Source organism: Crocodylus siamensis, chromosome 4, assembly GCF_052110815.1.
Source record: "Crocodylus siamensis isolate JL-2025a chromosome 4, ASM5211081v1, whole genome shotgun sequence".
Lineage (NCBI taxonomy): Eukaryota > Metazoa > Chordata > Crocodylia > Crocodylidae > Crocodylus > Crocodylus siamensis.
The window spans coordinates 231092792-231120780 of NC_143398.1; the positions used below are offsets into that span (position 1 = coordinate 231092792).

Here is a 27989-nt window from a genome sequence, read left to right on the forward strand (position 1 = left end):
TGCTAGCTGACACAAACCCAGACATAGCGGGGATCACTGAAACGTGGTGGGACCCAACGCATGACTGGGCAGTGAATATCAAGGGTTATAGGCTGTACAGAAGGGATAGGACAGGGAGGAAAGGTGGGGGCATGGCGCTCTATGTTAAGGAGGAATACACATCCTCACCAGGTAGAACAGAGTCAGAGGAGGTGCACACAGAAGTGCTCTGGATTAGAATACAAGACAGTTGAGGGGAAGAGACTTAACGGTGGTGGTCTACTACAGACCACACAACCAAGGGGAAGAGCTAGACCAGGAATTCTTAAGTCAGCTCATGGAGGTAGTTAGGTCAAAGGACCTGAACTTTCAAGACATCTGCTGGGAAGAGCAGTCCGCCAGGTCTGACTGCTCACGTAGGTTCCTAGCCAAAGTGCAGGACCTCCATCTAACTCAGGAGGTCCACAGCCCCACCAGGGGAGATGCCTTGTTGGACTTGGTGCCGGCCATGGGTATTAACCTGGTGAGAGGGCTAAGGTGCGCGACTACTTGGGTGACAGCGATCATCGCCTGCTGGAATTCACCATCCAGTGCAAGGTGGCAAAGGCCTACATCAAGGCAGCAGCCCTAGATTTCAGGAGGGCAGACTTCAATGAGCTAAAGAGAATAGTCAGGGAAGCACTGAGGTCCGGGAGGGGAGGGGAACCAGGTGTCCAAGAAGAGTGGTTGCTCCTTAAGGAGACAATCCTCCAGGCCCAAAGGGAGGTAATCCCAACATGGATCAAGGGGAGCAGGAGGGTGCAAAAGCCCCCATGGCTCACCAAAAGCATCTGGGAATGTCTTTTAGCTAAAAGGGAGGTGCACACACCCAATGGAAGGGAGGGGCCATCACCAGGGAGGACTATACTGCAGTTGCTCGGGGATGCGGGGGGGGCGGTCAGGGAGGCCAAGGAGGAGATGGAACTGGGACTGGCTTCCTGGATCAAGGACAACAAGAAGTCCTTTTTTAAATACATAGGGGGCAAAAAGAAGGTACCGGGTAATGTGGGGCCCCTGCAAGACACGCTAGGAAATTTGGTCGTCACACCAGATGACAAAGATAACCTATTTAATGACTTCTTTGCCTCCATTTTCCTGAGCAGGGACTGGATCAGCCCCCGCCCCCACTGGGCCCCACTCAGGCCCCAGGGGAGGTGCACCTAGGCCAAGGGTTAGTGAGGATCTAGTCAGGGAACTTCTGAAGGGACTGGCTGGTCCTGACGATCTCCATCCCCGAGTGCTGAGGGAATTAGCTGAGGTCATTGCGGGACCCCTGGCACGGCTGTACGATCACTCGTGGTGCTCTGGTGTGGTGCCAGAGGACTGGAAGAGGGCCAATGTGGTTCCTATCTTCAAAAAGGGAGGAAGGAGGACCCGGGGAACTATAGGCCAGTTAGTCTTACCTCAATCCTGGGTAAGCTTTTCGAGAGAATTTTTCTGGCACATGTCCATGAGGGGCCAGCAGGGGAGGTTATGCTTGGGGCAACCAACATGGGTTCGTTAGGGGCAGGTCCTGTCAGACCAACCTGGTGGCCTTCTACGACCGGGTCACCAAATCCTTAGAAGCAGGGGTAGCAGTGGATGTAGTCTTCCTGGACTTTTGGAAGGCCTTCGACACTGTCTCTCACCCCGTTCTCATTAAGAACCAGGGGCCTGTGGTGTCGACACCCAGACAGTCAAATGGGTGGCCAATTGGCTGGAGGGCCGCACCTAGAGAGTGGTGCTGGATGGGTCATTTTTGACCTGGAGGGATGTAGGCAGTGGGGTCCCCCAGGGCTTGGTCCTCAGGCCCGCACTGTTCAACATCTTCATCAGTGACTTGGACAAGGGGGTAAAAAGCACCCTGTTCAAATTTGCTGATGACACTAAGATGTGGGGGGATGTGGGCACACCAGAAGGAAGGAATAGGCTACAAACAGACCTAGACAGGTTACAGGGGTGGGCGGACGAGAATAGGATGGGATTCAACACTGACCAAGTGCAAGGTGCTGCACCTGGGGAGGAAGAACCAGCACCATACCTACAGGCTGGGGAACTCCCTTCTCATCAGTGCAGAGGCAGAAAAGGATCTTGGAGTCATCATTGATGCCAAGATGAACATGGGCTGGCAGTGTGGGGAGGCAGTCAGGAAGGCCAACCGCACCTTGTTGTGCATCCACAGATGCATCTCGAGCAGGTCCAAGGAGGTGATCCTCCCCCTCTGTGCAGCACTGGTCAGGCCACAGCTGGAGTACTGCGTCCAGTTCTGGGCGCCGCACTTCAAGAGGGATGTGGACAGCATAGAGAGGGTACAGAGGAGGCCACTCGTATGATCAGGGGACAGCAGGGCAGGCCCTATGAGGAGAGGCTATGGGACCTGAACCTGTTCAGCCTCCAAAAGAGAAGGCTGAGGGGGATCTTGTGGCCTGTTACAAACTAGACAGAGGAGACCAGCAGGCATTGGGGGAGTCCCTGTTCCCCCGAGCACTGCCAGGAGTGACAAGAAATAACAATCAAAAGCTGGCAGAGGGTAATTTCAGATTAGACATCAGGAGGCACTACTTCACTGTCAGGGCATCTAGGATCTGGAACTGACTTCCAAGAGAAGTGGTGCAGGCTCCTACCCTGGGGGTCTTTAAGACAAGGCTTGACAATCACCTAGCCGGGGTCGTCTGACCCCAGTACTCTTTCCTGCCATGGCAGGGGGTCGGGCTAGATGATCTGCTCAGGTCCCTTCCGACCCTAGAAACTATGAGACTATGAAACCAAGTCATGAAAGCCAGCTCTTTCACACAAAAAGTTTTGGTTTTGGCAATTCATTATATTCCAATTAAAACACACACACACACACACACACACACACACACACACACACACACACACAGACCGGTTGAAAAATTCCTATTAGCTGTATTTCTGAATTGGTCCTCTGTTTGGCAAAAATGGCACAGAAATCTCTCCTTTCCCCCTAATTACATCCTTGTGCTAATTGTATTGCTTCTGATCTGGAGCCTACTCATCCTTTCATTAGAAGAATTAGAGACTGAACTGTATAATTACCTCAGTCTGTTTTCTTTATTTTCCCTCTTTTAGAAGAGGTAAGAGGCTGGTATTGCCAAGTGGGGTTAAACCTTGTTATTGATGAGATGGATTTTTTTTTCTTTTAATACGTAATCAGGAAGTTAAGCAGCAGCTGAGCCACAGGTTTAGCACTTTCTTGGTTTGTCACTTAAATCTTTCTACGTCCTACTAATTTCCTTCTGGTATGACAGGTAAGGCAACAAAAAGTAATTTTTTTTGAGCAGAAGTAACCTAACATTTTCTTCCTGAAGCACAAGTTTATTTTCAAAACAGCAAACTCTCCCTCATTATAGGTAATTGCTTAGAGTACTTTTACTGAAACAACGGGATTTGATAAACTATAGATCTTTAAAAACTAAATGTGTTCACCCTGCCAAAACAGACTGTTACTATTTAACCTGTAGTACAGTTTGGGGGTGCATGGCCCGTTGTAGAATAAAAACAGATATACTTTCTGCCCTGAAGAGCTTAGACTGCCCGGGTCAGATGACGGTCGGGGCTGCACACCTGCAGCTTCAGCTGAATTCTGTGCCAGGCCCTGTTGACTGATATCCCTCAGGATATAGACGTGGCACGTTTGCCACTATAAGTGATCGGAAACCAGTCAATTCCCATCACAGAACAGAAGTTCAGCACATATAGACTGTTTAAAAAAAATGGTGGGGCTTGGTCTAAGATTTGCTTCCCTCCACCAAAGGGCAAATGTGTGTTCTGTTCGCTGCTGATCGAACTATGCTGCTTATAGACCACCATGTAGCTTAGATCAGCTCCACCTCAGGTATTTTGAATGTCTGTACCTAGCCTCAGTGTTGTTTCACATTGCTTTTTTTGCTGTGAAATATTCTTTCTGAATTAATCTATAGTGTCTCTCCCCCCTCCCATATTCACCATCTAGCTCCTCGTCTGTACTGATGCCTGTAAGAATCATGGAACAAAAGTTTGCTTGAGTGTCAAGCAGGGACAGAGGATTTTATTTAGTAATAACAAATTGTTTGGACCCATCACATTGTGCAACAGCTAATGAGTAACAGAAAGAGGTTATCTTGTCTGTCAAGCTTTCTCCTTCCCCGTTGCCCTGCTTTTGTGTGTCATGCTCTTCTGATGTATCCTTTTTCAAATTATGGCTTGTCTACAGGAAAAAAAGTTTATCATTATAAGCTAAAGGGTGTATTCAGATGGATAGAGTTATGCTAGTGTGACTGCCACATGTGGACAGTCTTAATCTGTTAGGAGTCCTGATATGTCATTTGTCACTCGGGGTGAGGCATGAACTAAAGCAAAAATAAACAAATAAATATCTAAAATGAGGCCTTGGAATTAGACCCTGCCTACTAGGAGTTATGCAGACTCTTTTAGCTTAACTGTACTTGCATAATTGCACCACTATAGCTGATCAAACTTTCCTATGTAGAAAAACTCGTGGCCTGTAAGTTTATTGGGGCAGGCCCATTTCTAGCTATACAGTTATACAGTGAGTGGCACATGGGGGTCCTGATGCTGACTAGAGTCCCTGGGCACCACCACAATATGAATAGGAAAGACGTGTTGACCTTTGACTCTTATTTGCAGTTAAACGGAGGATCCAAGTGTGGAGTCACCAGGCATGTCTACATGAGATGTTTACTGTGGAGTAGTTTAATTAGCTCTTCAGTAAACAGCTGGTGTCTACACATGCAGCCCTTTTAGGTCACAGGAATACTAATTAACTGTGCATCAGGGTAATACATGTAAATACAAGTACTAACCTGCTGCAGAGTTTTTTCACGCACAGAAGCGCACATGTAGGTGCTGACCCAGCTGGCTTGGGCATAAGGGTGCTTCAGTGCAGGGGCTGCCTGCCAGCAGGGCCTGCAGTGGAGCACCCTTGTTCTCCAGCCAGCACCTCTGCAGCACACTGAGCCAGGCTGAAGCAGTCCCAGGCTGGTAGGCTCACCCCCGGAGCCCCCTGCCAGCTGGGGCTATGCAATACTATATAGCAATTATTATTTATTTGAATTGTGGCAGCCTCCGTCATAGATTATGACCTCACGGTGCTAGGAACTGTACAGACACAGCTCCAAAGAGCTTATTTTGCACATATAAAAGAAGGGGCAGTGGGTGGAGATGAGAAAATGGGGTTGTGGGGGTGTAGGGAAACAGTGAGTGAGGCCATCTTGGTCAGTGTGGTTGCTCTCTTATTGCATCACCTGCTCAGCAATGGCACATTATTTTTTTGTGTTTATCACAGCGAGGTTGATTTTAAGGAGCCATTTAAAAAAGGAAAAATTTTCGCTGTAGAAGCAAGTGGCATTGTGGATGTTAGGGTAGATTTGCACCTTATAGACTAACCAAAGTAGATATATAAATTTGTGCTCTATTTAATATCCTCCCTTGTCTTTTGTATTCTAATTTCTCTCTCCTCCTTATACTCCGCTTTCTGCGCGTCCTTTTATAACATCTGATAAAGCAAGCTTCATGTAACAAAAGCTAGTGCTATGTGTAATATAATCACATGTACAGATTACTTATCCAAGAACATTTCTGGAGTGTCATCTTATCCCTTCCATAAGCTTGTCATGCTCCATCTTGAAGCAGTTCAGCTCCTTTACTCCTACGCTACACTTTGTTTGGAAGACCATTCTAAAACCTTTCTTTTAATAGCTAGAAACTAGGGCTGTGTGAAGCTTTGGTCACTGATTCAATTCAGAGGAGATTTGGCCCAATTTGTCAGCTGAATCTCCGAATCTGAATCGAATCTGGAGACCCATTAATCTTTCTGAATAGAATCCAAAGCTTCTGATTCAATTCGGAGATATTCGATGATTCAGCCATAGACACAGCTTTATATGTTTTGTCTGTGTACCTTGAGATACCAGGTGCAGCTCATAAATGCTGAGATGGTGGTGCAGATGGAGCATCTCATGGGAGTGGGGGGGGGGGGGGGGGGGGGCGGGGAGAGGGTCCCCTGCACGCTTGGTGGCGGACCCAGAAGTGCACCATAAGTACTTCTGGTTCACTTCCAGATCTGCCACGGAGCACGTGGGGGACTCCCCTCCTTCCCCGCCCCGGCTCGGTGACTGTATCCTCCTGGGTCTCAGGGGGGCACCTGGGGTCCTCCCATGGCTGATCACTGAGCTGGGGGGGCATGGATGGGGAAGAACTACCGCGTGTCCATGCGATGCTCCATCTACCCCCCCATCTCAGCATTCATGAGCCACACCTGGTACCTTGAGGTACATAGAAAAAACATATAAAGCTGCGTCTATGGCTGAATTGCTGATTCTCTGAATCAGATTCAAGCTTCAGATTCAGCCAAATTGAATCAAGACTGATCCAAATCAGTTAATTGAATACTGCCTGCTTCACACACCCCTACTAGAAAACTTTTTTCAAAATTTCTAGTCTAAATCTGTTAATAAACCATTTATATCCTTTTGATTTTATGCCAATAATACAAGCTTTTTTGAGCTTGAAGGTCACTTCATCAGATGCTGTGAAAGGATGTGCAGAAAGCTGAGTATAAGAAGGAGAAAAATAAGAATACAAAACACAAGGTGGGGGGGGAGGGAGTGGGGCAGGGGGAGAAGGGGGACAGTACTGGGAGAGATGAGCTAACAATCATTAAACTCATAGAGAAAAAGGAGATACCAAAGCTAACGGAAGTAATGAGATAAGAATCCATGGTCCCTGTTTAAACCACACTTAACACAATCCAGTTTATGGATGATTTCTTGTTTTGCAGTTTCTCGTTCAAATCTGTTTTTAAAAGTTGCTGTCTAAGAACAGGCACACTCAGGTCATAGATTCATAGATGCGAGGGTTGGAAGGGACCTCAACAGAACATCGAGTTTGACCCTCTGCCTAGGCAGGAAAGAGTGCTGGGGTAAGATGACCCCAGGCAGATGCCCGTCCAGCCTTCTCTTAAAGACCCTCAAGGCAGGGGAGAGCACCTCCTCCCTTGGAAGCCCATTCCAAATTCTGGCCACCCTTACCGTGAAGAAGTTTTTCCTGATACATAGCCTAAATCTGCTCTCTGTCAGTTTTTGAGCATTGCTGTCTGTTAGCCCAAGAGGCGCCCTGGTGAACAGAGTGTCTCTGATCCCTTGCTGGCTCCCCATAATGAATGTGTAGGCAGCCACAAGATCCCCCCTCAGCCTTTTCTTGCGGAAGCTGAGGGGTCCAGGTCCCTCAGTCTCTCCTCATAGGGCTTGTCCTGTAAGCCCTTAACCATACGAGTGGCCCTTCTCTAGATCCTCTCAAGTCTATCAACATCCTTCTTGAAGTACGGCACCCAAAACTGGACTCGGTACTCTAACTGTGGTCTGACCAGTGCCACATAGAGGGGAAGTAGCACCTCCTTGGATCTATTTGTCATGCATCTACTGATGCATGATAAAGTGCAGTTAGCTTTGCTGATGATTTCGTCACACTAACGACTCATGTTCATCTTGGAGTCTACTTGGAGGTCAGCAATGGAGAGTCCAGGAATGGTTGTGGATGTTTCCTTACGAGAAAGCACAAAGAAGGATGGCTACTCTGAAAAGAGCAGAAACGAGAGCTGATATCTCACCAGTGGGTTGAAGGCAAACCAGAATGGTCCATGCTTTGAAAGATTTTGGTGCTTGGAGTAGATGAATGGGAACCATTTGAGAGATACAGAGAGAATAGTGTGATAAAAAGGAGGAGCTGGAAAAACAGTCCTTGCAGCAGTGTTTTGAATGAATATAGGTGTACCCAGCTTGTATTTGTCGAGGCAAGGGACCAGGGTATAGCACTAGCTAGGATGAAGAATTGTGAGGGCCTGGCAAAAGTTTTAGCTGTATGAGTATGACTGATCAAGTTTTATAGGTGATGTACTGGAAGAGTCAATAAGATTTAGATCCAGCCTGGATGTGAAGGTCTGGAGAGTGGCCTGAGTGCAATATAGCACTCAAATTAAAGGCCTGGGTAGCAGGAAAATTGTTGGTGAAATTCATGGTAAGTGAGGAAGGGGAGAGTTTTCTGTTTCTTCACCAGCCTTAAATGTCTGGCAAACATCACCAAACTGGGCCTCAAATAGTTTACCCAGAGTCCCTCTGTGGCTTTCTCAGCCTGTTGCATATGATTAGTGTGGCCCTGGCCATCATGAGGTGGAGCCCTGCATCTTATTTGCATATAAATTTTGGAGGTTCCTAGGACTCAGGCTAATTAACACATGGATCGTCTGTGGGGGGCTATCTGGAGTACACGTGTGTACTGAGCAGTGCTGAGCTGTGGAGTGCCCATGGCTTGAAATGCTGTTGACTCTTCTGGGCCCAACTCAATGAAATATATGGTAAATCATGTGCCTTTTGGCCTTGGACTAATATCATGAACGATTGAGCTCTACTCAGTTGAAATTTGGAATTATTTAAAAACGAAAGAAAGTTTGTACTTTTTATAAGTAGGTACAAAAGCGCTGCTTAAAAGTGTGTTTATGGAGTACTTGTGTTAAAATCTGCAGTAGTTTTAAAAAAAAAAGGTAAGTTGCATCAATTTTGGATGAACTAAGTCTATGGGTACTATATGTAACTTGCAACAGCTATGTTTATTTTAGCTGTAGTGATTTCCAATTTGCTGCTGCTTTCCTGTGCTCAGGGAGACGGGATCTGATGATCAGATGGGGGGAAGAGGCTGCAGGGAGGGGGTAGAAGTTGTGGGAGGAGGCTGAGAGCAAGGGACTACTTGACCCCCCAGATTTATTGTTCCTGCTGTAGCAATGGAAGAGAACAAATTCAAGGCAAAATTCCAATAGATTCTATACCTGGAAAATTATTTAAAAAATTATATATTTTCCATATATAGAATTTAATTATTGGGGAGGTCTTATATTTGAGTAAATATGGTATTATAATTTAGGTCTTCAGTCTGGTTTATATGAGGAAGGTTACTGTTCAATGTGTGACTGTCACAGGAAGTTTTACTGTTGATGAGTGACAGGATAAAATGTCATATTACCATACAGGGAAATAACAAAAGACATACGGACAAAACACCTGATATGTTCTCTTTGGTTTGTATACTCCTCAAGGTGGGGAAAAACACTTACTTTACCCAGTTTTAGAAAATACATTCCAATTTTTTATTTAAATCTACCCAGCAACTAAAAATTATGGAATACATCAACAGACTTAAAAATCATTATTTTCCTTTTAGAGGAAAATTACCAAGCAAAATACAGAAAGAAAACAGTGGGGGGGTTGTAAGGTAGATTTTCATTTTTTAATAAGTAAATATTACATGCAACCAGCAAATGAATACACTGTCAACAGGCTTTTTGTGGGATAAGGGTGACATCTTGTGGTTATTGTGGACAAAATGTCAGAGGTTTATTCCCTTTTCCGTAATGTCCCAACACTTATTAGTGAACTTCTGTGAAGCATTAATCTAATGCTGACTATATATTGTTTTTCATCAGCAATCATTGTTTTTTTCTACATTTTGACACAAAATATAGACCCTTCATGGACAGTCCACCATCCAGGCAGACACTTAAATAGGATGTTCCATGGACCCTGGACTTCAGAAAACCAGACTTTAACTCACTCAGGGATCTGATGCACAGGATCCCTTGGGAGGCCAGTCTGAGGGGGAAAGGAGTCCAGGAGACCTGGTTGTACTTTAAAGAAACCTTATTGAGGGTGCAGAAACAAGCCTTGCTGATGTGCAGGAAGACTAGCAAGTGTGGCAGAAGACCAGCGTGGCTTAGCAAGGAACTCTTCAGTGAGTGAACATGCAAAAAGGAGACTTACAAGAAGTGGAAACTTGGACAAACAATTAGGGAGGAGTACGAGAGTATTGCTCAGGCTTGCAGGGATGAAATCAGGAAGACTAAAGCACGACTGGAGTTGCAGCTAGCAAGGGGCACGAAGGGTTTCTACAAGTATGTCAGCAACAAGAAAATGATCAGGGAAAGTGTGGGTTCCTTACTAATTGTTGGAGGCACTCAAATGACAGATGGTGTGGAAAAGGCTGAAGTACTCAATGCCTTTTTTTACCTCAGTCTTCACAAACAAGGTTAGCTCCCAGACTACTCCACCTGGCAACACAGTCTGGGGAGGAGGTGAGCAGCAGACAGTAGTGAAATAACAGGTTAGGGACTATTTAGACAAGCTGGAGATGTACAAGTCCATGGCGCTGGATATGATGCATCAGAAGGTGCTAAGGGAGTAGGCCGATGTGATTGCAGAACTGTCGGCTGTTATCTTTGGAAACTCATGGTAATCAGGAGAGGTCCTGGACAGTTGGAAAAGGGCAAATATAGTGCCCATCTTTAAAAAAAGGGAAGATGGAGGATCTGGGAAACTACATGGAAAAGTCATGGAACAGGTCTTCAAGGAATCCATTTCTAAGGACTCGGAGAAGGTGATTGGAACAGTCAGCATGGCTTTACCCAGGGCAAGTTATGCCTGACCATCCTGATTGCCTTCTGTGATGAGATGACTGGCGTTGTGGATGGGGGAGAGCAGTGGGTATGATATACCTTGAGTTTAGCAAGGCTTTTGATACAGACTTCCATCCACAACATTCTTGCAAGCAGGCTGAGAAAGTACAGATTGGATGAATGGACTGTAAGGTGTATAGAAAACTGGCTGGGTTATTGGGCTCAAAGGGTAGTAACCAATGGTTTGAAGTGTAATTAGCAGCTGGTGTCAAGTGGCATGCTGCGGGGGTTGGTCTTGGGGCCAGTTTTGTTCAATATCGTCATCAACATCCTGGAAGATAGCATGGAGTGCACCTTCAGCAAGTTTGCAAATGACACAAAGCTGGAGGGGGTAAAAGATACACTGGAGGGTAGGACTCAGATTCAGAGAGACCTAGACAAATTGGAGGACTGGACCAAAAGAAATCTCATGAGGTTCAATAAGGACAAGTGCCAAGTCCTGCACTTAGGACAGAACAATCCCGTATACCAGTACACACTGGGTATTGACTGGTTAAGCAGCAGTTCTGCTGCTGGAAAAGGACCTGGGGGTTACAGTGGACATTAAGCTTTTCCCTGATCTTTCTTCTGTTTCTAACATACTTGTAAAAACCTTTCACATCCTTTGTTAACTGCAACATCAGTTGCACCTTGAGCCAACTGTGAGCCCTTTTGAAGAAGGCTAATGACATACTGGACCACTTTAGTAGGAGTGTTGCAAGCAGATCGAGGGAAGTGATTGTTCACTTCTATTCAGCACTGATGAGGCCGCATCTGGAGTACTGTGTCCAGTTTTGGGCCCCCCTCTACAGAAAGGATATGGACAAATTGGAGACAATCCACCAGAGGGCAATGAAAATGGTGAGGGGGCTGGGGGACATGACTTGTGAGGAGAGACTGAGGGAACTGGCTTTATTTGGTGTGGAGAAGAGAAGAGTGAGGAGGGATCTAGTGACAGTCTTCGACTACCTGAAGGATGATTCCAAAGAGGATGGAGCTGGACTCTTCTTCTGGTTCACACCTCGTTGTCCACTTTTGATTTTCCTCTGCTAATGAGTATGACGAACACTGACTTGAAACTAGACTGAGAATTTTTGAAGATGGCTAAGATGCTTTTTGCTGGGATGGTGCTCTGACCGTGTCAATAATCTTGCTCGAGACAGGAGACTTTGAGACCAGATTATAGTTAGAAAGGCATGATGAGCAATGTTGTATTTTGTTTCTGAGAACAAGCTTCATGTCAGAGCTTTTCATAATATTTGCTAAAGTACTTCTCTGGGGGACATGTTATCTGTTTCTGTCAAGTGTGAGACAAGGTCATGAACAGCCTGTAGAGGCTATGTCCAGACTGTAGATGATAGAGAGGACTTCTCTGAATACATGCACCTAATAGTTGTATCTCAAATGGCGATAGGTTGTAAGCATTTTAATAACAGAATCAAATGATATTGATCAAGTACAGAATTTATCTGAAATAAATAGGATAAAGTTTAATCAAGCAAGTGCAAAGTAGTACACTTATGTAGGAGTAATCAAAAGTGCAAATACAAATCAGGGAATGACCAGCTAGAGAGCAATTTTTCAGAGAATAATCTGGAAGTTATGATGGATCCCAAACTGAACCAGGGTCCATAGTGTCAAATTCTGTGAAGAAAGACCCTCCTAGATGTAAGACATATGAAGTGATCTTTCTACTTTATTCAGTACTGGTAAGGCTTTAGCTAGAGTATTGTGTTCAGTCTTGGGCCCAACAAAAGAGAGCAATAAAAATAAATAGAAGTCTAGATATACGACACATGAGAACAAGATTGGAAGAACGGGGTTTGGTTTACAGAAGAGAAAACTAAGCGCCATTCTACACTTTGGGTGCCTATACACATGCATCGAGGCTGCTCCAATGCGCTGTAATTACAGCAATTAATTGAGTCATTACCACACTCCAGCAGTTTCCAGCATCTCACATATATTAGTGTCCCCATGCTGAAAAACGGTGGTGGGGGTGTTTTAATTAAAGCTTATTCAATGAATTTAGTTAAAGTGCCGCTGCCGCCATTTTTCAGCACAGGGACACATACATGTGATGCCTTAGGCACTTTAATTAGAGTGATTAAAGCCCCCCCCCCCAAAGCATTTGTCTAAACACCTTGTGATACCAACAGGTGCCAGGGGGAACAGGGCTGACCATGTGCTTTCACAGGCGTAACATCAGACGGTGCACTCGGGGCAGTCTTCTCTCACCCATCCCCTCGTCCTGGCTTCAGCACAAGGCCGTGTGCAGGAGTGTGGCCTGGCAATGTGTGTCAGAGTACAGGATTTCTGAGAATTGTAGCTCTAGAGGGGCAGGGCAGTTCATTGTTACTGGGGGGAAGAAGGGGATGTGGAACTTGCACCCCATTTTTTTTTCTGCCAAAGCCCATGCTGAGAGGACAAAAAAGAAAATTATTTCAGTGGCAAAAAATGGCAGTCAGTTCCTTGTCCAAAGCAGCAAGGTCCTCTGCTGCCCTACAAAATTAGGAATTTCTGAATGCCTCGAACACCATTACCGACATTGCCTGCACCAGCAGCTTCCTGGAGCCCTCTATGCAGGCAGAGTGAGGGACGGCAGCCTCCTTCTGTTATTGCAACGGTATGGATGATCCAAAAACTTCAGCTACGGAAAAAATTTTTGCAAAGAAGGAAGTTTTATAAACTGCAACCAGGGAGCCTTTCTAACTGTAGTGTTAGCTCAGCGTTGGAATAGATTACCTAGGAAGACTGGACTCTCTATGGCTGAATGTTTTTTTAAGAGCAGGTGAGGCTAGTCTTTCATATAAATTGGTTATATGTTCTTCATTTTTGGGACCAGGGGATGGACTAGATGTCCTCTTGAGGTGCTTCCCATCCTATTTTTGTGGTTCTGGGAGTATATAGTACCTCTTTTGATGGGATTTGGTCCAGTGTTGGAAGTAAGGGTGGAGTGCAAGTTTTCTCTAAGATGAAATTATATGTGGGCTTCTAAGGGGAGTGGAGCCCACACTTTGCTGATGTGGCAGGACAAGTTTGTTTCTTGTTTTGGTTTATAATGATGAAAAGATGTTTCTCCAATAATTGTAGGAGCAAAGCAGTTGCACTAGTGAATTAGTGAGACACTCCCACAGCTGAAACAGAAATCCCAAGAAACAGTAGTGAGATACAACTGCACACTTCACGAGACAGCCATCACCCTTGGAAGAATCCACTTCAGTAAGATTTGTCCAAAGAGTCCTAAAACGTGCGCATTGCAGGAATCACCTACAACACGCCCACAAAAGAGCTGACGAAAACGAAACCAAGCAAACTGTACCCTGTGCAGAAGGAAGGGCAGGGTGGCATCTTAGAGACTAACTGCTTCCTAGAAACAAACTTTTGGGGGTTGCAGCCATCTTTGTCAGATGCTAGTAGGCTGTCACCCAGGAAAGCTTCTTGAATCAGTCTATAAAGTACCATGGTGCCCTGCCTTCTACCTGGCTTCAAACTAAAAGTTCGAACTACCTCTCTCTACTTTACAACATGGTATGAGTAAAACAGGAGAGATGAGGGTGCTCTGAAATGGAGGATAAGTTATTAGGTTAATATGTGCTCAGATGATCCCAAGATCATGCCTCACACTAAGAAGGCAAAAGCTCTCACAGTCCCTATTGCCCCAAGATGGGGGAAAAATTACTGGTTTGACCTTGTGTGTAAAATTAGGACCTGCCCGCCATGTACCCGAAAGATTTCCAAGCACCAGCAGGACTTCCAGCACACCTCAGTGAAAGCTTCCACCTTAGCTGTGGCCAATATCTAATGTTTTAGAGAAAGCTAGAACAGCTGGAGAGGCATCTGGCTGGGGTCATCTGACCCCAGCACTCTTTCCTGCCTAGGCAGGGGATTGGACTCGATGATCTGTTGAGGTCCCTTCGACCCTCGTGTCTATGAATTTATGAAAAGCTCCTGTTCCCTCCAGGAACTTGTAAGCATTCAGGGGAGGGAAATGTCTTTCTGACCCTTAATGGCACCCGATAGCTTGAAGTATAAGATAGCCAGACACCTCTACAAAGAGACAGGGGAGGTAAGGTGGAAGAGTGAGACATAGTAAATATTCTTTCTACTGTATTCAACACTGGAGATTGTAAATACTTGAATTCACATATCACGTGTACAGATTACTGATCCAGGAACATGCCTCCCATCAGCTTGTCACAATCCATCTTGGAGCAGTTTAGCTTTTTTACCCTTACAGCACGTTGGAAGAACATTCTCAAATCTTTCTGTTAATAGCTAGAAACCTTTTTAAAATGTCCAGTTTAAATCTGTTATTAAACTATTTTAATCCTTTTGAACGTGTACCAGTAACATTCTCTGCCTTTTAAACCAAGGGTGGGCAAAATGCAGGCCCACCAGGCCATTCTGTCTGGCCCACAGGGCCCCTAAAAATTTAGAAAATTAATATTTATCTGCCCCTGGCTGCTTGTCATGTGGCCCTCGATGGCTTGCCAAAACTCAGTAAGCGGCCCTCCGCCCAAAATAATTGCCCACCTCTGTTTAAATGGTCCTTTTTCCCTTCCTAATATTTGTTCCAATAACATACTTATAAGACGTAATATCTTCCCTTAGCCTGCATTTTGCTAAGCTAAACATTTAGGACAAGTTTGCTGAATCTCAGCCCATAAAATCTATTGGGTGGTTAAGGGAATGAAGAATGTGTCCAGTGTAAATTAATCTTTTCTTGAACATGGGTTACCAGATGTTTACAAAATACCGTATTTTCTCACATACAATACGCTCCCAAATAAAATACAAACCTTGCTTTTGAAAGGCAAAATGAAGAAAAAAAGATCTTTCCTTGTGAGCCTCTGTTGGGGAGGAAAGGACGTATCCACAGTCAGAAGCTAGGAAGTCCAGCATGCATCACTGGCAGCTTTACTTTTGCTTTTCCCATGCCAAGACTTAAGTGGCAAAAATTGCTGTTACTGTATTTCCTTGATTATAATGTGTACCCCAATTTCTAGCAGCTGAATTCTGAAAAAAGGTGCATGTTTTGTAAAAGGAAATATGGTATTTTACATGCTGTCTTAGCTGCCTTGTACAGCGTTATTATTGCTTCTGGTGCCTATCAAACATATCTGTCCTGATACACGTAGAATTGCTGCATACTTTTTCACAGCTCTAGCACAGTGGTGGTTCATGATCATCCTATAGTTAACCAGTATTCTCAGGTCCCTTTCTTCCTCTGTTGGCTTGATCTTCTGAACCCTTGTTTTATAACAATTCTGATTAAAGTGCACAACTTTGCCCATAATTTTACTAAACTTCATACCCCTTTTAATGCTTCACTTTAGAAGGAAATCTGATTTTTCCTGTATCCAGTCCCTACCATATTGACAGTACCTCCAAGCTTTGTGTCATTCACAGATTGCATAAGCACACATTTGGTTTCTGCATCAAGATATCTGATAAAAGTGTTGAACGGGATGGGTCCTGGGAAGACAGCTAGTCATGGCTCTCCAGGCTGATTACTTGCCAGACAAATACCATACCAAACCCCTTCTACAAATGTCCAGTCAAATTCCCCCGTTTGTCACCTTACCTTGGTGAGTACATTTGTAAGGAGCCTGGAGAGAATTAATGCACAAGGGGAACTTTTGCATTGAACTGTTTTAATGAAAACAAGTCTATTGCTCAACAGGTGTAACAGCCTATTTGACCAAGATCTGACTTGTCACACACCTGAGACATTAGTAGGAGAAGACTGTGCACTTGTGATATAACTGAAGTGAAAGCTTTAATACAATCTCCATGATCCAGTTGGCCTGGAACTGATTAGTAGATGTTTCTAAAACTGGTGAAAACCTCAAAGAATCTCATCACTAAATACTAAATACATTTCACAGAGGTTCATGTGGTCTTCAGAATTAAGCTAGAGCAGCTGTGGAGTCAGCAGAAACATCAGTGCTCACACATTTTATCATCAGCCTCTTGAAAAGATTGTTTTTCTCTATTTTGTGGTTTCACTTCTTTTCAGGCTCCCTTGATTGTGGCCATGAATTGATCTTTCTCTCTTATCCTGAGAAATGACTTCTTTGTTCATACATTTCTGTTATCTGACAAAGCTTGAACCATGAAACATGACAATCGTAGACAGTAAGTTCATCTTTCCAAGATAAATTGCATGTCATACAGAATGACACTTGATTGGCTGAAATATGCACCGTCTTTCTTCGAAGGAGTGCAGCTCCCTTTGACATAGGAAGTTGCTGTACACTGAGAACGAAAGCTGGTCAGAAATCTTTGTATTGAAATGGTTTTTACAGTGACTGATACTATTTTCATCAAAATAAAACCATTTACAAACAAGTCCGTTCCAACAAAAAATCATTTAAATAGAAATAAAAAGTGGTTTGCTAATATTGAAATTTTCTATTTCAGCATCTTGTCAGAGGATTTTGATTTCACACTTCTATATGATTTTTCAGAATGAAATTAATTGTTTTTATGCATTTAAAAAAGTTTAAAAAAAGGTCAAATTGGAACAAAAGTGTTTCACTTTATTGATCGATTTTATTTCAATAGCCCCCAAATAACCCTGTCAGAGTTTTTTTCCCTAGGATTTTAAATTTTGCAATAGAAAAAGATTGAAATCACAAACTTTTTATGAAATGGAAATTAGATTCCTGTCTAACTCTGTTTATCATTTTGGAGCAAGAAAATTTTTCAGCAGAAGTTTATCAGGAATGAATGTGAGGAGAGGGGGGTTTACTCTACCTTTGTTGGTTTGGTTGAGGAAGAAAATGCAGTGGACATGACAGACTTCAGTCGAGCCTTTGATAAAGCTCCATGTGACATTTTCATAAGTAAATGGGAGAAATTCCAGAGGGGTTTGTTCTGGCTTTCATACCATTTCACATTTTCATCGATCATTTGGATGCAAGAATTCAGAGCTTACTGATCAAGTTTGCCAATGACAGAAAACCCTGAGGGTTGTAATACGTTGCGGGCAGGGATTAGACTTTAAAAAAAGAAACTTAATAAATTACAGAAGTGGGCTATAGATGACAAAATGAAATCCAACAGAGACAAAAACATAAGAAATAAAAGCCAAATGCTTAAACACAGAATTGGAACTAACTGACTAGACAGTAACTCTGCTGAGAAGGATTTTGTGGGGTCACGGTGTATCACAAACTCAGTGTGAGTTGGCAATATGCTGCTGCTTCTGGAAAAAAATGAAGCAAATGTAATGTGCTGCACCAACAGAAGAACCGTATGCAAAACATAGGAGGTGATAGTGTCATTATGCTCAGTGCTGGTTAGACCTCAGCAGCAGTATTGTGCCAAGTTCTGGGCACCACATCTTAAGGAGGATGTAGAGAAGCAGCTGGAGAAGATACTAAGTCAAATGTCAGAGATGATAAAAGTGTTGGATAGAAGTCAAATGAAGGCATTTGAAAGAACTAGGTATGTTTAGCCTGGAGGAGAGGGATGTAAGGGGAGACGGGACAGCAGGCTGCTGTAAAGAGTGGGTTAAATAATTGTTTGCCCTTGCCACAGAAGGTTGGACATGAAGGAATGGCTGTAAACTGCAGCAAAACAAATTTAGATTTAATCTCAGGAAAGATGCCCTAACTGGACAATGAAAAAAATTACCTAGGTGAAAGATTTTCAAGAGGAGGCAGATGGTGTCTCTGTCAGGTGGCTTAAGGACGATGAGTCCTGTATCTGTACAGGGCATTAGGCTAGATCAGGTGGGGGGCAGGGGAGGGGGCACAGACCCCAGCATTCCCCGTACTGTGCGGGCAGTGTCATAGTCATAGTTTCATAGTAGCTAGGGCCAGGAGGGACCTGAACAGATCATCTAGCCTGACCCCCTGCCACAGGCAGGAATGAATGCTGGGTTCACCTGTCTGGAGTCTATGATTATCCAACCTCCTCTTGAATTTGCCCAAGGTAGGGTCCAGGACCATTTCCCTGGGAAGCTGGTTCCAGATTCTGGCCACCCTAACTGTAAAATGTTCCTCCAGATCTCTAACCTAAACCTGTTCTCCATCAGCTTATTACTATTGTTCCTCGTCACCCCAGGTGGTGATGGGGAGAAAAGGGCTCTGCCTATTTGCTGATGATCTCCCCTGATGAGTTTGTAGGCTACCACCAGGTCCCCCCTCAGCCTCCTCTTGCCGAGGCTGAACAGATTCAGGTCCCTCAGTCTCCCCTCATAGGGCCTGTCCTGCTGCCCTCTCACCAAGCAGGTGGCCCTCCTCTGAACTATCTCCAGGCTGGCCACATCCCTCTTGAAGTACGGTGCTCAGTACTGGATGCAGCACTTCAACTGCGGCCTGACCAAAGTCTCATAGAGGGGAAGCATCACCTCTCTGGACCGGCTTGAGATGCATCTTTGGATGTATGACACGATATGGCTGGCCTTGCTGGCTGCGATCTGGCATTAGCGGCTCACGTTCATCTTGGAGTCAATAATGACTCCTGGATCCTGTTCTGCCCCTGTGCTTTCAAGAGGGGAGCTCCCCAGGCGGTGTGTATGCTATGGATTCCTTCTCCCAAGGTGCAGTGCCCTGCATTTGTCTATATTGAACACCAGTTCATCTCCCTCCTACCATGTGGGCGGCGTGGCTCCCCTCCACCCCCCAACCATGTGTATCGCTCATCTCTCCTCTGCCATGTGCACAGCCTGGAAAGCTTGACCTTTTACTGCTATGCATGCACAGTGTGTACAGTGCATACAGTACCGTACAGACTCATGTGCATGTGTGCATGGCTTTCCTCTTGCAGCATGGGCAGCCTGGATTTCCTCCACTGCATGTGCAACACTCTTCTACCACCTAGCTCCATCTCACTCCACCCAGGAGTAGATGCAGGAAGCAGAAGCCAGAGGAGGGAGGGAGAGCCTTATCATGCCAGGTACCAAAGCTTGTATTCACCAAGGACAAGTCATGCCTGGCCAACCTGATTGCTTTCTGTGTTAAGATACCTGGCTCTGTGGATGCAGGGAAAGCAGTGGACATGATATATCTTGACTTTAACAAGGCTTTTGATACCGTCTTCCACGGTATCAAGCTGAGGAAATATGGGTTGGATGAATGGACTGTAAGATGGATAGAAAGCTGGCTAGATTGTTGGGCTTAATGGGTAGTGATCAATGGCTCGCTGTCTAGCTGGCAGCCAGTATCAAGTGGTCAGTCCAATTAAACCAGTTTTGTTTAATATCTTCATTAGTGGTCTGTAAGATGAGATGGAGTGCAGCCTCAGCAAGTTTGCGGATGACACCACGCTGGGGGGAGTAGTAGATACGTTGGAGGGTACAGCTGGGATTCAGAGCTACTTCTCACGTGTTTCTGGGAGAGAATATTTCCTGTCCTGGCGACAACAATACTTCAGCCCTACTAAATATATTTGCATATTTCAGAATATTATCTAGTATAGACCATTATTTTAATTTTAGTTTGAATCTAATGGCCCAATTCTCCCATCATATTTGCACAGTTTCCACTAGACATCTTACAGGTAATCAAGGGCAGGTTGACCTTAAAAGTTCTTGGCGCATAATTTAAGTCATATTAAGCTCACAGAGTGCAACAGTTTGAGAAAACACTCAATAATGGCTCAGTCATTCCCAGATTGTTGCTGCTTGTTCCACTTACGAGCATTTGTAACCTAGATACCATTTTTAAGCATATCCTCAAAAGCATGGGGAGTGGGATTTTAGAAAATGTCTAAGTCTTAGGAGCATGAGTAATTGGAGGGAGAAGGTCAATGCAAATGTATTCCTATAGTATTTAAATGCTCAAATATTTAGAACCAGGAAATGAATGAAGTCTGTTCCTGCCTCGGAAGCAGCTTTGCAGAAATCAGTGTAAATGTAAACAAGCAACAGTTAGCCCAAAGGCCATGATATTCACAACTCAAATGTCAGGAACACAAGAGTTCAGCAATTATTCTGTTTCTCTTTCTTCTCTGCATGTTACCAGAAGGATACTGATAAATACAAGAGAGCTCAGAGAACAACAACACAAAGTATGTAGGAGAAGGGACTGAGATAAAAGAGTTTAAAAGCTTAAAAGTGTGAAGTGCATGCAATCAAACTAATAGGACATTAAAAACGATAAAACCAGTAGGGCATTTTTCAACAGAATGATGGTTTGAGATAGAAAATGCTATTTGTTGACACCAAAACAGTTAATGGAAACATTAGATTTGACAGAAAATTTCTGTGGTCAAAGACAGAATTTCTGATCCAGAGAGGAAAGAAAAACCCACCCCAAAATAACCAGTAGCTCATTGATTAAGGCAGTCACCTGAGATGAACCTCCGATACTTGCTATAGCTACTAAGATGCTTGTCCCTGCCTTTTCCCATTGCAAAAAACTTCAAACTTTTTCACAAGAAGGAATTTTGTCTTCCAGCCAGACCCAAAGAGAACATAACAGCATGTCCTACTTGATGGGCAAAATGAAACATCAGCTGGAAGAATGAGAGAGTAAAATTTAAAAGTATGTGATGAAAATGTCAGAACAACTTCCAGACTCTGAGATGTGTTAGCCTGTAGAATAATCTCCCACATGGAAAAGGTGAAAGCCCCTTTTTTGGGGCATTTAAAGCTAGATTGGACAAACGACCAAAAAATGGCTGTTAGGGAACAAGTACATTTGGTGGGAGAGGGACAGGATAATCATTTCAAAAGGACAGCTAGATCCAGTCTGGAAAAGGCCATAGCTTGCAGTTCTTCACTGTGAGAATGCAAAATTCCTCCCTGCAAAGCCCCTAATAAAGCAGATGAGCTAGTTTAGGGCTTGGAGCAGGAGGCAGCTACTCAGTTCTGTCCTAAACTTCTGTGTAACTTGGGGCAAATTATACCTCTGACTTGATCTATTCATGCAAACCAGGTAATACGTCTGCCTGTAATAACAGGGGACTTAGTGATCCAGGAGGTTCCATCCATGCTTATATTTTTGTGCTTCAGTTTATCCATGTATGAAACGGGTGTTTTAACTCCACTTACCTGTCACAGGAGCAGTCAGTCAATGATTGTCACAGGAGCAGGGGGAGGCTTCAGTCAATCAATGATTGTGAAGTTCTTTGAGTATCTCTAAGTGCTGAGCTATGTGAAGGTTTCTTGTTGAGAACAATAGAGTATACAAGATGGCACCACTGGCAGTCTCCGTGATCATGGCTGATGGACCAGTAGATTTAGTTACTAGGACTTGCACTATGCAAGCAGCATTGAACATCCTGACCTGCAGCCTGGACTCTTCTCCTGAGTGTAGGCTCTTTTTTCAAAGAACTGAGCAGAGCTGATTGATTTAAAACACAGCTGGGGGTGTTCTGACCATGTCCCTTATTGGCTCTAGCCCTTAGAAGCTCAGTTCTGCATCTATACAATGTTATCTGTGCCTGGCAGCAGTTGTGAGAATAGATGCCGTGCACATAAAGGCTCCAGGAAACAAAAGCCACCCAAAAGGGCAATCTTACAGGTTAAAAGAGGACATAAAAGTTTAATTTAATTTAAAAAGAATTTTATTAAGCCTGTGAGTGACAGCCATGAAGACCTTATGATATATTTGGGGACCAAATGGGAAGCAGTTTAAGCAGTCTTGTTATTAAGGTTAGAGACAGACATTCAAAAAGCCTGAGCTTGAATTGATTCAATCTTTGCAGGTTAGTCTAACCTGGCTAGGCATCACTTTGTAACTGCAAAGACATCCCAGAAATGCCAGCACATGCCCGAAGTGGCTCAGGCTAGAAGCTGGAGGGTGCTAGAGCAGCCCTCCCTTCCCTTGCATAGGGCTGAGCTGAGGGTGGGGTGTGGCCAGGCCCCAGCATGACACTCTGATTAGCCCAGGGGGGAATTGATAACAGTGTTTATCACCCCATTAAGAAAACAACAGAGGGACATTACCAGCTACCTGTTGATTCAGCAGGGACTGTAGCCACCATGTGGTCTGTTAGCTAATACATAGACACCTCTCCGCAAGGGAGAGGGGAATACCTGCTTAGCAGGGAGTAGTATGTGTGTGTGTGGGGGGGGTGAGCTGCCTGCAGTCCATGAGGGGCAGCCCTGCTGTGGAGCAGAGCCCCACTGAGCCCAGAGAGCATGCCAGGATGCTAGGGGAGTCTGGTTTATCTTAAACCAGGAAGGGGGCTGGGCAGCCTTTGCATAACCAGTTTGACACAAAACAGTTAAGTCTGATACTCCATTCAACCAGGTAGGAACGAAGCAAGAACATCAATGATATGGATCACCTTTGGTTTCATTTTGTGGATGTGCAACATTGTGAACATAGAATGACACTGACCACTGAACTTAAGGAAAGACTCACTGACCAGAAGACTGAAAAGGAGAAAAAATGCTGACCCCTAGTATATTGGGGTGGGGGTGGGGGGAAGCGAGTTATTCACTCTGGATATGAAAAACAATGATGGCCACTGGGAAATATGGGGGAGATAGTGAACATTCATAATTTGCTTTTTCCAAATGAAGCCTCTTAGTAACCTGTAACTTTGGCAATGACAAACTGCCTCAGTGTGGCACAACTTTCACCGGGCTCTACTGTCTGGTACCTTACCGTGTCTTCGCCCTCTAGCCGCACCTGCGCCGGCCTAGCTCTTCTCAGGCAGTCTCCTCTTAGCTGCCGTGGTGAAAGCTGATGCCAAGAAGGTCGGTTCCTTTATTGATTTGTTTTATTTCCTCTCTTGTAGGTTTCAACTCTCTTGTAGGTGGAGTAATGGGATTTTCTATCCTTCTCAGTGCAGAAGTTTTTAAACACAATGCTTCTGTTTGGTACCTGGATGGCAGTATAGGAGTCCTAATTGGACTTACAATACTCACCTATGGAATCAAGTGAGTTAAGCTTCTTATGTTTCCTTCTGCTCTGTCGGCAACCATCTTTATGCAATACATGATTGTACGTGTTAGCTGTTTGGATGTTAATGAACACAAGCGTTCTTCATGTGGAGTGTGTGTGCCGATGCACGCTGTTGGTAGCTCACCAATTCCCTTGGACCTTGTTGCTTGGCAGCTCTCATCATATTATGACAGGTCTTGTAAAATTACTGGAGTCAATGATGCGTGAAAGAAGTTGTTAATTTTCTGGTAAGCAGCTCATGCACAAGTGGATGCGAGCTGGAGGGTGGCTAGCTTCAGGGACAAGAAGTGATGATATCTCTGTTAGGTTCGGTGGCAGGCGGAACAAAGGGCAAGATCTTATTTTACCTGTTAGGCACCCAAGTGGACTTGGACACCCACGGGATATCCTATTCCACTCTGCTGGAGTTCCTGAAAACTTGTTACTCATTTTCCTCTTTGCTGCTCTTTTTACGAGGCTAAGGATGACTGTGTGTTACAAAAGTAGATCAAGTAATGGATTTTAAAGGACTCGAGCAGGAGGAAAAAGTGGCATTTACGTGTCCAATGGTAGAGCAGAATCTGATCCAAAGGCTCTAGCTACAAAAAAGACAACCAGGGGGTAAAGGAGAGTCTCTGTACCAGTGCCATGAACACCTCGTCTCTCTGGAATATTTGTTCATTTATTCATCTACAAAATATTCCCAAATTTTTTTCTTTAATAGATGAATTGTTAGAATTTGAAGAACAAAACAATGTCAAACCTAATTTTGCAGTGGAAATAGAACAGAGAAATGGAATAGAGACCTTTCCTGTAATTTAATTACATTTTGCTTTTAACATTGTCTGCTGGTAGGTATTTGCTGTACCCAACATACCAGCTTTGACAATGTTTTGTTCAAGAATAATAAGCCTTGTCAGAGGTTTATATAACTCCTCTGAAATAAATCTTTGAACTTCAGACAGTAGCTGTCAACACTAAGACAGAGTTGGGTGGGTGGGAGCTTAAAGAAGAGCTAGGCCATATTGTACGCATTAGAGGGAAGTCAAGAAAAAAAAAAAGGAAAATATTTTAAAAGGTTTTTTTTTTTTTTTTTTTTTAAATCTTATTTTAGGTAAAATCCCTTTTGTATGTGTGATCCTCTGGATCTGAGATACTTCAAACACTGCCACAGTTCCTGGGCAGAATTTCCTCCCAAATATTTTGATGACATTTCTCAGCCCATCTTGGTGTGAAATTATAGGAAGGTATCACTCATAGTTGTTCCGTAACTAAGACTAGAACTGTATTTAAATAACAAACTTAATATTGGCCTCCCTATTAACTCCCCAGAATATATCAGTGCGTATACCCAAAGATCAGAGCTGAATTTCTTTCCAACCCTGTTGAAATTAAATGAAAGCTTGACATCAATTTCATTGCCCAGCTGGAAAGAACTGCAAACCTCTTTACAAACTTATTTTAAAGTTTTTGAGTTTGGCTTTTCCCCATCGCTTACTTCCTAGGCAAAAAAGGAATGGAGGTGGAGACCTATGAGCCATTTGAATGGACTCCAGATTGCTGGGCAGTAGATCTTGGCAAAAAGGATCTTTGCTGAGACGTGGCCCACCAGCCACATTTTTTTAATTCTGGTGACTAAACTGATTGTACTGAGAAGTGCTGCCCTTGCCATTTTCTCTCCTTTATGGTAAAGGGTTTTTTTCAAAGCAGTCTTGACAGGGGGCAGAGGGAAGTAAACACTGGATCCCCTCCCTGATCCTTATGCCTCCCCATAGCTTGGTATCGTCTCTAGGTGGGGGCCTTCAGATCAGCACTGAAAAGATGAGATCTGATGAAACCCCCTGTGCTCTCCCCCTGCGACTCTATTAAAGTTACTTGTGCTTTCCTTTGCAGGCTGCTTATTGATATGGTCCCTCGCGTAAGGCAAACACGCCACTACGAAATGTTTGAATGAAGATGAATCCCCTCTCCGCTGTAAAGACTGTAAACTGTAGTATCATATGTTTTGGCAAGTGGAGCCAGTGGTCTTTTACTGAATATGCAGTTTGTTTCCCGTTGTATATTTTCTTTTAATGTTTGTTTTAATGGGAAATCTCTCTGTATAACAGGCAAATGTGCACACTGCTTAGAACTCAACAAAACAGCAGCATTTTCCTTTCAAGTATGCTATTGAATCCTGTGACAGTACACAACGTACAGTTTGCAGTTCTAAACCAGCTGCCGTAGTCCGCGTTCCAGAGTGAAATTGTTCCTACCGATGTGTGTAAATAAGAGGTGCCAATTTTTTTTTTAAAAATGTTAGCCCAGACGTGTGCTGTAACTTTGAATTACAGCCATCGCTAACCTCTTCAGCTAACCACTAAAGGTTGCATTATGTAGATTACGGACACTAAAAAGTGTGTAGCTTAAAGCACTGAAGTAATAAGATTTTTTTTTTCTCAACCCCTCTTGCTTTAAGAGGACGGATTTCACTGGAAAGAAACAACACAAACCCTACACGTTTTTGTTATCAGAAAGTTTAATATAAAATCTTAACCTCATGCCTTTTCAAGGGCAAATTCTATTTTTAAGAAGTAACACACAGCATAATGCCTTGCATGGTCCAAACAAGCCTGTGGTATTACTGTACAAACAAAAGCCAAAAAGAAACCTAAAGAGGAAAACCTGTTTGAGAAATGTAGTCCTCAAGCTTTTACTGTATTATACACCGATGTACCAGTGTGTGTGACTATGTGGTTGCTCTGTAGTCTGATGATGGTACAGCAGTGATGACTTCAAATTGGTGGTGAGATATATCTGTTAGATTTAGATTATTCTGTAAAACATTGTTCACCTTCCACCATACGTTCTTATGTATTTCTTAGTATCCTGCTATAATACACAAGAATCATGATGTATAATCAATAAAATCATTATCTATTTTATACAGTACCTGTAATTAAAAACTAGAACCAAATCTAAAACAAAGTCTTCCTGTATAACAGCCCATTAAACTTGATTCTCTGGCTACTGCCACTTACTTTATACTTTGTACATTTCAAGGTGCATGGAAAAGCGAGTCAAAATTGTGACCTCCTATTGGTTTCCAAGTGGATTAAAAAAAGCAGCTGTCTTGTTCTGACCTGTATAAGCGATCGTACCACGTCAAGCGCAGGGAACGTGCGTGGGTTCTGGAACCGCATGCATGAGAGCTGATGTACCGTCAGGAAAGACAGTGATAAAGAGAAAGCTGTTTAATTCTGGCTGAAGTGTTATCTTCTATGTCATACGCGCATGGCAAGAAGGTGTGATTTTGGGACTGGGGATCAGATCTCAATTCTGCCCTTTCTACTTTTCATGATCCCAGGCAACCCTTGCACTAGCAAGTTGAAAGCTGGTTGCCCACAGGTCCGGGGCAGCTGATTGTCTGCGCTGGCTTGGATTGCACCCAGGGCTAGTTCCAGGCTGGTCAGAGCCAAAAAAAAAAAATCAACTAATTGTTGGCCCCTGCCACATGTTCAATTTAAGGTACCATACAAGGCTACCATAAAAATGTTTTTACATTATATGTACATTCTTTATAGCCATAAAAATGTTCTGGTTTGCCATTTTATGGCATATTAATTGCAGCATAAATGTAATGTGTAGAAGGGGCTTCCATTTCTTCCAGGGAAAAAAGTGGGAGGGCTTGCCCACCAGTGGGAGATCCTGGAAAAAGGGCACAGGGAATACGCTATGGGACTTCTTAGCTTTTCCACTCTCTGGTTTTATCCAACTTGGAGCAGTCTTCATCTAGTGGCTCTTCCCCTTGCAAAACGGGTGGCTCAGTGATGGATATATAAAGGAATGTAATAGGGGACAGATATATGAAAGTGCTGATAGCCCCTGGCCATGTTTCTGTAGGTCCTAGAGTATAGAAAATTTGGAAGGGATCAGTGGAAGAAGCAAGTGAACTTCAGCCATTTCTGCCTCTTTCCTCGTTTTGACATTTGATTTGGATGCATCTGTAACGGTTCATTCATCTCCTGTGGTTTGGCATGTATGCTTACACCCATGCAGTTTAGGACTAGAAAGTGAAAAATTGTGAAAAAAGTGACATTCCCCCAAAAGAGCAGTGTAATGGAATGCATTGTGCATTTGGCAGAAGTTGGATTTTTTGTTAAAAACAGCAAATACATATTGTGAACTGCAGTCCTCCAGAAAGTTCTCCAAAGCATGAAGTAAATCAGCGTTTACCAAGCTCTTGTTTAGAGTTAAGAATTTTCCAATCATCGTCTGTCTTCAGTAACTTGTGGTTCCTGGTGGGGATTGATAGAACAGAGGTTAAGGGCTGGTGATTTAAATGTCTTAAGCACAAATATTCTTCAGTCCATGGAATCACTGAGCTACCGGCACTGGAGAACTATTCATTTCTAGCAGATCGCTGCTGACACCCAAGTGGCTTAACACTCCAGCCCTCATCAGTCTCATGTCTTGGTTGAAGGAGAATGGGAATGGCATTGAGTTAGATAGGATACTGAACCAGACAGACTCAACAGGGGGCCAACACCAGATATTTTGGGTCAGGAGTAAGAGGAAAATCAAAATATTTCCCAACTTCTGATGTGATTAGTGCAATATAGAAACCACTGAGCTTTGGCTTTTCACAGAAAAATCAGTCT

At 43.8% G+C, this 27989-nt stretch overlaps 1 protein-coding gene across 1 annotated transcript in view; it reads left to right on the forward strand.

Moving 5' to 3' along the window:
- Positions 1 to 27732, forward strand: part of TMEM163 (transmembrane protein 163) — a 217716-nt gene extending 189984 nt beyond the window's left edge. Inside the window, exons 7-8 of the mRNA XM_090045877.1 lie at positions 23204 to 23345; positions 25243 to 27732. Of these exons, the coding sequence (XP_089902003.1) occupies positions 23204 to 23345; positions 25243 to 25303 (203 nt within the window). The 3' untranslated portion in view covers positions 25304 to 27732. The remainder of the gene's footprint in view (positions 1 to 23203; positions 23346 to 25242) is intronic.
- The last annotated feature ends 257 nt before the right edge of the window (positions 27733 to 27989 follow it).